This window comes from Chamaea fasciata, unplaced genomic scaffold (assembly GCF_029207755.1).
Source record: "Chamaea fasciata isolate MVZ Bird 193981 ecotype frontalis unplaced genomic scaffold, bChaFas1.0.hap1 SCAF_3, whole genome shotgun sequence".
In the NCBI taxonomy this organism is placed as follows: Eukaryota; Metazoa; Chordata; class Aves; order Passeriformes; family Sylviidae; genus Chamaea; species Chamaea fasciata.
The window spans coordinates 78,128,022-78,140,520 of record NW_027094088.1 but is presented as its reverse complement, the minus strand read 5'-3'; the positions used below and the strand labels follow the sequence as shown (position 1 = coordinate 78,140,520).

At 37.5% G+C, this 12,499-nt stretch overlaps 1 protein-coding gene across 2 annotated transcripts in view; it reads right to left on the bottom strand.

The window, feature by feature from the left end:
* Window positions 1-12,499, bottom strand: part of RNGTT (RNA guanylyltransferase and 5'-phosphatase) — a 170,409-nt gene that overhangs the window by 54,673 nt on the left and 103,237 nt on the right. Inside the window, exons 13-14 of one of the 2 annotated variants that reach the window (XM_066179571.1) lie at window positions 8,543-8,643; window positions 7,419-7,688 (exon numbers count right to left, since the gene is read on the bottom strand). In XM_066179571.1, coding sequence (XP_066035668.1) covers window positions 7,601-7,688; window positions 8,543-8,643 — 189 coding nt within the window. In that variant the 3' untranslated portion in view covers window positions 7,419-7,600. Of the gene's footprint in view, window positions 1-7,418; window positions 7,689-8,542; window positions 8,644-12,499 lie in introns of those variants that run through there. The other variant, XM_066179570.1, reaches the window with a different exon arrangement.

The window sequence follows — 12,499 nt, the reverse complement described above, 5'->3', positions numbered from 1 at the left end:
AAGCATAAAGAAAGAAAAACAAAAATGTTTTAAAATATGTATTAGTTTAAGTGTCTAACAGTTCCATGTTATTTGCAAAATATTTAACATCTGATCTGCAAATTATCTTAGAATAAGTCTGATTGGCAAGGACATGGCATGTCATCTGCCTAATGCTCAGGACTGGGTCAGCTTCCAAGTTAAATCAGGGTGCTCACAGGCTCATCTAATTAACTGCTGAATGTTTCCAAAGATGAAGACTCCACAACTTGCCAGCCTACCACAGTGTTTGACTTTGATCACACTGTTTCTCTTGACCTTCTACAATTTGTGTCCTTTGCCTGTCATTTTTTCAACATGAATCTCCGAGCAATGCGGTTTCATCCTCTCTACCACCTGCCATTAGGGAGGAGTAAACAGCAATAAAGGATTACACAGCCTTCTTTTATTTGGACAGAGGAAACCCAGTTCTCTCAGCCTTTCTTTGTATGCCACGTTCCCCAATCCCTCCACAGTCTTGGATGCACTCCACTAAACTTGCTCCAGTGCATCAATGTCTTTCTTAATTTGGAGAGCCCGAAACAAGACACAGTACTACAGATGCAGTCTCATAAATGCCAAATAGAGGTGAAGAATCACCTACTCCACTGCAGCCCAGCTATCACATTAATTGGCTGCCTCTGCTCCAAGGGCTAACTCTTGCCCCAATTTCAAAGTTTTGCCTTCCAGTATCCTGAGGTCCAGTTTGCCTAAGTAGTCCCTAACTTCAACTTCCCTGCACTCCGCCATGACATTCAGGGACCCCAAAAGCCTGAGAACAGACCAAAGCAAAGACTCCAGTGTGTACCCTCAGCCTTTTTGTATCTTTGTCAATATCCAGTGCTGCATCAGCATCACACCATTTCCATAGGTCTTCCTCCCATTAACAAGGTACCTAAAGACATCAGTGACTTACCTTCAACTCCAGCATAGTTTTGCTTTTCCTGTTTCCTTCTCTCTATACTCAAACACTGCGTTTACATTCTTCATGGAGGTCTGTCACTGTTTACAGATTCCATACATTTCATTGTTTGGGTGAGTTGACTTTGGAATTTCCCATTCAAGCAAGCTGTACCTGTCTGCCATACCTGCTTGTCTTCTTGCACAGGGAAGAGTATGTCCTTGTGCATTTGAGGAAGCTGTTCTTGAAGATCAACCAGCCGTCCTGAGCCTCTTTGCAGTTCAAAGGGACCTGACATGGGATACTACCTCTATTACATGAAAATTCCAAAGCCAACCATTCTGAAGTCCAATATAATTTCTACACTGCCTGCTTCTCTCACTCCTTTCAGATTCTACCACCTTACAGTAGTTCAGTTGAGGGTGGCATCAGCCCTCCACTTCCACATTCACAAGCAGCAAGAAATCTAACCAACATAGACAAATAGGAATAAATATCAATCCAAATGTAAATTAGAAGAGAGAAATACATGGGAGGTATGAACATTTTCAAGATGTGGTATTTGGGAGCTTTTCTTGATCTCACTCAAGAAATACAAATGGATCTTAACAGGGTGGATAAACATGATGATAACTGACACAAGCAACTGGAAAGACCACTTTAAGGCAGCAGCTAGTACAAGAATAGGGAACAGGGTCTATAAAACATACGAGACTACATTTACATTCCAATTTGCAAGCATATAGATAATTTTCAGATGATATGAGGCAAAGCTTTTAAAAATCTGGAGAAATGAGTAGCTGAAGTAGAATAATTATCTGACAGATGGAGATTGCCCAAGACTGCCACTTGAACATATAAAAAGATGAGGCTGACTTCACTTTTGAAATACAACATTAGAAATTCTAAGAGCATCCTGAGTATTAGTTGTGGAAGGTCCAAGAGTTTGTTCAGTGTACCAGAGTATAAACAGAGGTTAGATTAAAAGCTTTACTTTGAAAATAGTTTTCAAAGCCTGAAGCTTTACAAAAATACTTTAAATGTCCTCATATAAGGAATATAGCATATATATTTACAGCATAGAATTTTGCTAAACTGTCTGTCTACCAGTTTCCTCTGCAATGCCAATGTTGCAGCTGCACAGGCACATTTCTACCATGGTGGCATTTGGGCTTCCCCTTCCTGTGTCACTGCATTGTTCTTTCTGCACATAACATCCTCTTCATTGTTTTGGCACAACCATGCCCCTGCATTTCCTTTTTGAGAAAGTCAACTCTAGTAACAGCTGAATGCCTGAAGGTAATAGCCAAGCAAATTACTCCTTTACCTTCAGTTGCAACTCTCACATTTCCACAAAAAGTAAGCAATTCCAAAGCATGTGTACTTCCTTTAACAACGGTACAGCCATAAACACACTTCACACATTGAAACCTGCACTCAGCCTGCTGTCATCCCCACATCTTTGCCTCTATTTGCAACATCTTGTCCATATTTATTCCATTACTGCTGTACAACTTCATCTGCATTTGGCCTCATAACTCCACTGTTTACAACAGCAATGCAGGCCCAACACTGTCTGTGTTCTGTGGAAACTAGGGGAACATGGGATTATTATTTTTATCACCAGGGTATTACTTGTAAAAGCCCCTTTCTGAGATTGGATGGCATATATAAGAACAAGTTTGTTCTCTTTGATAATGGACATTCTGCAAACAGGTCAGAAGGCAAAGACTTCACAGCCCAAACTAACAACTTCAGTATCACATGAAAGTGGGAATGGGAAGAGAGGAAGGAGCACCAACACCAAGACCATACAAACTATCACATCAGTTTTGCTATCTTAGCTGATTCAATTAACTCATGATATTTCAGCCAGTGACTAATCTGTTTTTAAAGGAGAAGAGTGAGAAAGACTAGCTTATAAAAAGGGCATAAACATAGCTACATGAGAGCAAATCAAGAATATCACAACCATTTTGAGGCAGTTGCAGCTCTTCTTCTCCCCCAGTCCTTTTTAGTTTATAAAACAAAAAGGAAAACTAAAAAGCATTTCCCAAAAATAAAGGAAAACCACTTCTAAAAAAAAAATAAAGGAAGACATCCACTTGCCTGTAGTCACGGTATCTATATCTGCTCGACGATTTGTAATATCCAATGGATCCAAGGACATCCCCACTACCCTTGAATGTATTGTATTTTAGCTCCCATTTTTTATTACTTGACAATGTCCAGGCTAAACAGAACTTTGCCTAAACAGTGTTTGGAGTTTTCCCCATATGGTCTAGTTAATCATGGATACAATAAAAAAAATGCAAACATAACACTAATAATAGTTCATGTCTACTTCAAATTACTAATTTTTTTTTAGAGGAGTACATCTTCAAAGATGAGTAAAATCCTTGATGTTTTCCAGCATTTCAAGGTACTAGATAAAATTCATATTATACTGTGATTTTAAATGGTATCAAATTGACCCAAAAAGATATTAATTCAAAGCAAATAAAGCCAAAAATTTGCTTGTAATTTGATTTTAGCACTCTGATACAGAGAAAATTAAGGGATTTGCACAGGCTAATTAAAAATCTGTAAAAGGAAGCATGGACATTTAAGAAATTCTGCTTATGGAAGCTACCAGAAATATGGTACTACGTGACATTTTCACTTGATATTTGTGACATTTAAATAAGACTCAGAGTTAGTTTGGGGTTTTTGGCTTTTTAAGAAATATTCATACAGTCAGACATTTTGAGAAAAAGCATCTCTACTATTTAAAAGCAGTCTTCCCTGTAATATAAGTGAGAATCTGCACACAGCAAACAAATATCATTCACATTCTCTACTAATAAGGTCATTTAACTTGTAGGTCATTGAGAAAAGCAGTTAATGTGCTTAAGACGCTCTTATTTTATTTTCTTCTGTGAGCATCATCCTAATTTAGGAAAACACAAGGTATACGTGAGACCATTGTTCTAATAAACCTGAAATTAAAGAGAAGTGTTGGGAAGCAGATCAGCCTTTTAAAAACACACGTAATGTTAGGGCTTTTCAGTTCAGCTGCTGTGTTTCACAAGAGACAAACAACAAAGTACTCTCTTGTTTAACTGATTTAATGAGTTGCGGGTCGTTATTGCAGGGGTTTTGTGTTAGGGGCTTTGGTGGTTTTTTTTAAGTAAGACTAACTATATTGAAGTAATGAGAAGAGACTGAGAGAGAGCACAAGCTGACATTCTTGCAAACATGACACAAATAGAGTTAATCTAACCAGCATCCTGATGCTTGGAAAGGCTGGACTATGATAATATGCAGGAGACCATTACCAAGGCTCAGCTGATAAGATGTAACTCACTAAGGTGCAATAATGCAATTTCTTTCAAATATGTGCACTGAACAGGAGTGGCAGTATTAGGTCACTGAGGTTACAGAAATCCTGCCTTTCTTTGGGATGCAGTAGTACCTTTTTTCTTTATGTTTATTCTTTGTTATGCAGTCTTCATCTTTATCAGACTTATTCTAAAAGTACTTCAGAGATCATAAGACCAATCCTTTTTAATTCAATGGCAAAACTCCCTCCAATATCAAGAGTAAAATAACTAAAGCCCAGATAAAAGCAATTGGTCATTCATCCGTAACGGGACTACATCTGGGGTGAAACAGCAGCTATTTTACAGTTAACATTTCTATTGCAAACTGATCTATGGATGGAAATGCTCAACTCAAAACACAGGGGAATTTACATAGATGGAAAATAATCACACTGACTAAAATCTGGCAAACTCCCCAGAGGTAACTCCTTTATTCAGATGAAAAATGCACAAGATTGTTTACAATTGTTCAGGATCTCAATTACATATGCTATCAAAAAGACATGACCAACAGCTGACAGAACTCTAATCTCATGCTACTGAATAAATAATGCTCCTATATGTGTGGTTTTTTGGTTTGGTTTTTTTTTTTTTTTCTACCATTTGAGTGAGTAGGCACCTATAAATGCAAGGGCTGCATGGTTGTAGCTTTGTGATTTGGTTCAGTTTGTAATACTACTGCCCAGGCTGTAAACTGTGATAAGATCACACACAACTGCAACACAGGTTTAGTTATGTCTGCATTTCAAGATTTAAAGATGAGCCTGTAAATCAGCACAGAGGACTTGGAAATTACAGACAATTTTTGTTCACATTGTTTCAAGCTGTTATGTATTTGAGATCAATACTTTACCTTGGGCTCCTTATTTGTCTGTAAGAGATCAATACAAAGCCATACCTTCTATTTCTGTAAATGTTGCTTGCCTATCTGTGCCAAAACAGCATGCAAGTTCCGTAAATTCTGTAATAGTACTTCAGCCACGTCTGTAGTATTCTGCTGTCAAATGCCCAACAGATTCACTGGCTGAATGGCAGACCCCAGAGGGTCGGGATCAGTGGTACAGGATCTAGTTGGAGGCCTGACACTTGTGGTGTTCCCCAAGGTTCAGTCATGGGCCCAGTATTGTTTAACTTATTCCTCCATGACTTGGATGGAGGGGCAGAGGCCTCCTCAGCAAGTTCACTGATAACACAAAGCTGGAGGAGTGGCTGATACCCCAGAGGGCTCTGCAGCCTTTCAGAAGGACCTCAGCAGGCTGGAGAGAGGGGCAGAGAGAAACTTTCTAAAATTCATCAAAGGCAAACGCACACAGTCTTGTACATGGGGAGGAATAACCCCATGTGCCACAATAGCCTGGGGGCCGATCTGCTGGAAACCAGCTCTGCAGAGAAGGACCTGAGGATTCTGCTAAAGTACAAGCTGTCCATATGCCAGCAGTGCCCTTGTGGCCAAGAAGGTCAATGGCATACTGGGGTGCATTGCCAGTAGGTATGGGGAGGTGATTCTGCCCCTCTACTCTGCTCTTGTGAGGCCACACCTGGAGTGCTATGCCCAGTTCTGGGCTCCTCAGCACAAAAGAGACCTGGAGCTCCTGGAGTAGGTCCAGTGGAGGGCAACAAGCATGACTGAGAGGCTGGAACATCCCTCTTACAAGGAAAGGCTGAGGGAGCTGGGCCTCTTCAGCCTCGAGAAGAGAAGACCGAGAGGGGACTTCATCAATGTTTGTAGGTATCTGAAGAGAGATGTCAGAGATTGGAGCCAGGCTTTTTTGGTTGTGCCAAGCAATAGGACAAGAGGCAATGGGCAGAAACTGATGCACGGGAAGTTCCATCTGAACAAAAGAACTTCTTCACTGTGTGAGTGACCAAGCCCTGAAACAGATTGCCCAGAGAGATTGTGGTGTGTCCTTCACTTGGACATATTCAAGAACCATCTGGATGCAATCCTGTGCCATGAGTTCTAGGGTGACTGCTTGAGCAGGGAGGTTGGACCAGATGACCAACCTACTGCGGTCCCCGCCCAACCTTCCCCATTCTGTAATGCTGTAATTCCTTTTTGGATTACCAAAGAAGAAAATTTCCTTTACCTAACAGGTTGAAACCAGTATCAATGCTTACTTTTAATCTCAGTGTGGTGGGAAGGAGGCAGGAAGCCCAATATTGTCACATTAGAACTGCAGCAGCAAGACACTCAGTTCATCAAATCAAACAGAATTTTAGTGCTCAGAACTCAGGAACTGTCTTTATATATTCTAAAGTTAAAGACGCTTCTTTTAAAACTCTGGTCAACAATTTCAAAAGCTGTTTTATTCTGAAGTTTCTTTAAATGACTTTAGATTTTACCCAAAGAAACAACTGAAGCAGGCAAACCTGGAGTATTTTATTCACAGTTTGTGTTTCACTGAGCTGAAACTACTGTTTCATAGGATGTTATTTAAGATAAATACTTCTCTCCCAAGACTGCTAAGTTACTATTTTCTGCCCCAATACTTCATTAAATTTTATTTTTGTTGGATGAATGTGCTTATATTAGTAGTAGCAGTCAATTGTCGTGTGTGATGGAGTAAAACTTACCTGGAAGAACTGTACTTTATTTATGAAATATCAGATTTCTAGGACTTTCTATATGCACGTTAAAGCAGCATAAACACTGATATATTTAAATATTACATTATTTGCAGAGTAATTCAGGTAATTATTTCCATAATATAAGAACTGCTCTCATATTTACATAGTTGAAATATGATAGAACTTCTCTAAATGTTAGAAAGTTATTCCAATTCTACAATGGATCAGCCATTCTTTAATAACTTGTTATTAACTGCTACTAACATTTTAGAAATAGCTTTTTTGCCGGCTCGTAGTTTATAACCATTTCATGTTCCAATCAAATAATCTATGATGTAATACATTAAACATAACACAACAGCACTGACAGCTTTGTATTTAAAACCAATACTCCTTTACTAATGTGAAATGAAAAATGTGTTGCATTTTGTTTCTGAATCAAAAGCTAGTACTGTATACATGTAAACTCCAGTAGAAGTCATAAGAATACTCTAATAAAAATAACCATCCTATCAAATAATGGGCAATTTTTAAAAGAACTTCTACATAAATCTATCATATTACATTATCCTGAGACTTAAATAAATTGCAAACAAACATAAAATGTAATGAGCTGATTCTCTGAAGTAAAGTGAAGTATTTCTGCGTATTCTCTGAAATAGGTATATTGTTACTGAAGACTTAATATTGCATTTTCAAACACAAAAAATTTGAACGGATAATTCTGACCTCATGAAACACTGAGAACTTATCAGTTGAGTGCATTTTGCATAAAACCCCCATATCCTGAAGAGTCTCTCCATTCACCAAACGTTTTCATTAATGTAACATGCAGATGTCTAAAAGTTAAATGGGCCATTATTAGGACTCTGCAATATGCAAGCAATATCTGAATTAATTGTTTAATCATATTGAGCTGCCTGTGGCACCAAGAAAAAGAAAAGTTAAATGTCAGTATTTCTCACTGTCAATTGAAGTGAGTCCAGATGTTAAAACACCAAGTGACCTAAAAATCATTAATTTCATTTTAAACAAAAATTTTTCCAAAGCAAGCTTAATCTGGTGATTCAGTCTTTCCCTTCCCCTCCCCAGCACAACTAAACATGGAAATAACCTCTATTTGAATATGTGCAGTGACTGAACTAGGAAAATAGTACACAGGACCAAGGTAAAGATTTTCATGTCTTCTGCCATTAAAACTCACTTGTTTTGATTAAAATTTTAACAGTTTTGAAGACAATACTAAAGAATTCCTAACAAGTAAAAATGTTAGGCTTTGTCTTTCTCTAAGAAAACAAGTACTGTTTGTCATTGTGCAAAATTCCAAAGTACAAGAAAGCTTTAGTTGTTATCGTTTTGTCTAAAATCAATGAAATACAGTTTTAGGAATTTAATCTAATACAGCCTGTCTACTCTCAAAAACATACAGGCGAGTGCCAAATCCAAATGGGACTTTTTTTGAGAAATTTGAAGAAACTTAATTTAAGAATTAATAAATTCACTATATAAACATCTGCCATTGTTTTCAGTACAACACTAATTATAACAGTTGCTTGTATTTCGAATGAACAAGTTCTAGAGAATATAGAAAGGCTTAGCCTCAGGAAGTGTCAAGAAATATCAGAGGAGAGATTAACTGTTAGGGGACATTCACACGAGCGTTACAGATTTAAAAAGGGAAGAGATTACATACCCCTCTCCACCAATTCTTGTTATCTTTAGACGAAAATCAACTGAGTTCAGGCTGGGTGGCTTCCATTTCAAAATATCATCACATCGACCAGGCTTGTATTTCTGAAGTAAATTAAAATGCAGTTTAATTATGCTTATTGGTTTTCACTGGTTTTAAAAGTAACAATTCAGCCTTTCAGACTCCATTAGGTGTCTCTAATGAATTACAACAGCTAGTGACTGAAACAATGAATACCATTACCATGGAGGTAGTTGTGCTTCGCTACTTTATTTGCTTCTCCCTTTTAAAACTGCTTAGCACTGTAGCTCTGCCATTGCATATAATAAAAAGCTGAGAATGGAAATAAAAATTAGCATACTTCATTATCTCTCTCTGGCTTATGGAAATTTTCATGAAAGTAAGACAGCACAGAAAGAAACAAGAATACTCACAGGACATATAGAAAAGACACATTTAAAGTAATCTCAACATTTTGGAACTATTTTATGAACAATATTTTTGTTACCCATGCTGCTGGCTGACAAAACATGAAAAAGGCAGAAGCCACCATACTGCCAGCTCTCAGAAAGACTCATCAGAAACATGTTCTTTCATAGCAAAGGAATTTAAGTTATGTAAAGATTAAAGAACATCATGATATACCAGAACATAAATAAGAGAGCATCTCTTGCTAAACAGAGAGAGTACACATTTGAACCATAAGTTGAAAGGAATAATTTTCTCTTAAATTAGAGCTTTAGTTTCTCATGATCTCTGCTATCATCTGCTGCCATTTTGTACATCCTCAGCTATCAGGGAAGAGTTAACTTGTTGATCCCCTCCCTACCAAATATCTTTCACGGCAATGGAGAAAATCAGAATTAACATGAGTAGGTCAAAAAAGAATAATTTGCAGATGACTAGAATGAGAAATTTTACTTTTTTATATACAGTGAGAAAATTTATGCGATTTTATATGAAAAATAAAACTAACCAAGAACCTCCACTGTCTTTTGGTAACAGAAGTCATCAGCATCACAATGCACTCACGCTGTGTAAAATATTTTCAAAACACAGACTTTACTGATGATAAACCTAACAGTTCTAGATCTAAAATGACAAAAGTAGATGAACTTTCTGTTTTCTGATGGAAGAAAGTGAAGTTACTCTTTCCAAAACAAATGCAGCATATCTTACTTATCATTTCTTGATGAAAAATGGTCATTAATTCTTATTGATGAGAAAAGGATGGACCAATCTCCCTGTATCACGGCACTGAAATTCTGAGGAAAAGCTGTGTCTGATCTATATAAAAACCTTCCTCACTAGAGCTCTTGTATCCTGACCCTGACAACAGCCAACAGCATGTGCTCAGGGAAGATGAAAAGCAAGACAATTATGTATTATATTTTCAACTACTACTCTTTGAGAAACTATCACTTTTGAAGCTCAGAGACTTCCTGATGTGGATGTGATTCAAATGTGTTTCCTACAAATTTGGCTATTTTCAGCTTCGCTGCATGAGCTTACATAGCCCCCCAGTAAGACCATGTAGACTTCCATGAGCTGCAAAAGCCCATGGCACAACCTTTCATGCATAGCCTGATTACCTTGTAGGAATACAACCACTACCTTTTGTTTATTTTGAACAAGCTTCTGTTGTTTTGGAAGACTTGCACTTCCCAGGGATCACACTAAGAAAGATGCTTAACAGTCCAAACCCCATTGTTTCCATGTGACTCACAGTTTCATTTGCCTCTACATGCAAAGAAATGTACTCAGCTCAGGGGCTATAATTTTACATGTGCTGTTATGATTTTTTTTTTCTTCACTTATATTACTCTACATTTATCTACATAAAAGTTTATGCACTCTTTTATCACTCAGCCATCCAGCTTTGTAAGAGCGTACTATAATTCTCCACATTTAGGACCAGCCCTTGCTGATCCATCAAGAAGACATCACTGAATGGTTCATCCAATTTTCATACTTGCTTACATGCAGTACAGGTGGCTCCCTTCCCTGGTGAGGATAGAACAGTACCCCATCGTCCACTCCTACTTTATAACCAATTAGATATCTGTGCAAGAACCTTGTAAGTCTCACATTAGTTTCTCCAAGAAAATTTTGACAAAAGGCTTTCTGGAAATCTTAGCAAGATAAACCATATGATCCTTACTTAAAGGAGTTTTGAACCCTTTGTTGGAGAGGCATAACGTTCCTTTCAAACAGGTATGTAATTTTCACCAACTATATAAATCATGTTCACCCAGACACTGATTACCATATTCCTTATTGTTTCTACTCCTTTGTCCCGTACAGATACCAAGCTTACAGGACTTATTTCTACCCTGACCTTCCATGATACCTTAGTGGTTTTTTTTAATTGGTAATGTACTATCTACCTTACATACTTAGGTACTAATGTAGATTTTTCACTTAGGATCTACTATCCAACTTTTTCAAACTCTTTTTCCTAGACTGACAAGTTACATCCTCCTAAAAGTTATTAAGAAACCAACTTCACAACAGACAGGAACAACTATTCTAAGATCAGTAATGAAAAGCAATGTTTTGACAGAATATATCTGCATACCTGTAATTACACTGCGGAATCCACAATTTTGACTCAAGTTTAAAATTAACAGGCTGGCTTACTTGAAGGGAATGGAAGAGGATTTGTTCATTAAAGTGGAGTTATTTTCTTTACCTCAAGAACCAGTATAGTGTGAGACAAAACTCAGATAAACATTTTATTCTATCAATAAAAAAAATAATCTCTGGCACGCTTCAAGTTAGTCAAAGATATCTCACTTAGAAAGCAGTAACAAGAAATAGACCCTTGTGACTATTACACTTAGTTTTGACCACTGTCAAACAACAGCCTTCTCACTTCACAGGAATTTGTTAATACCAAACACCTGGTAAAGGTAAAAGATAAATTACAGGTATCTTTCAGAAGCAGTTACAAAGCCTTAGATAAGCCATCAGAATTTAATGCTTGTACAAGGAACAATTTATACAGCTCCACCCTGGCCTCCATCAACTTCTTCTGTAACCATGAAAGACAGAAATTCACAGAAGTATGGCTCAAAAGGAGAATTCATTCAAAGGCTATATTAATAATCCCTAAGAAAGAGATTAATTTTTAACAGGTGAGTCCACACACACAAGACAGCACTGGTAAGTTATTGAGTTTGAATGCTAAGTGCTAAATCAACTTCTTTAAACATGAGCTGAAGCCAAACAAGAATTCTGCATGTTAAATATATAGAAACTTCACCTTAGATGAATCACTGCATACTGCAGACCTGTTCTGCGTGAAGTTACTCTTTATTTTAATTCCAAACCAAAATGTGAAGCAATCTGTTTGAGATCAAACTACACCCTAGCATTTTAAATATAGCATTCATAGCAATGATACCCTCATCCCCACTCCCCAACAAATATCTATGTACACGACTACTTCTAAAACATCCCCTGTCATCTCAAATACAAAGTTCACGCTTCAATCTGAAACCTGCCAACCTAGTCTAAGCACAAAAATTAGAACTCCACACCAAAAAGGTATGTTGACAAATCAGAAACTATCTCAAATAGCTTTAAAGGATTTAACTAGGTGGTCTCCAGAAGTTCCTTCCAATCTAAATTATTCTACAAAACTGTGTCTCTCTTTGCTTGCTTGTTCTTTTAGCAGCCTTATTTGGGTGAATTTTAGTTTGCAAAAACAATGAACATTCAAAATAAATCCCTCAGTTTTTCCTATTTACTATACTTTAATTGCAATAGCTGAGCAGCTCTGGTGCATGCAAACTGGATTTTATCAACAAAATAAAGCAAAACCAAGTTTGAAGTTTTCCTTCAGGGACACACCTAATGCCCTTTACACTGAAGTACAGATCCCGCAGGCCAAGGCAAAGTCTATTCCATTGCATTGCTACCTTGCACCTACAGAGCACAAACAAACCTGAGCTCTGA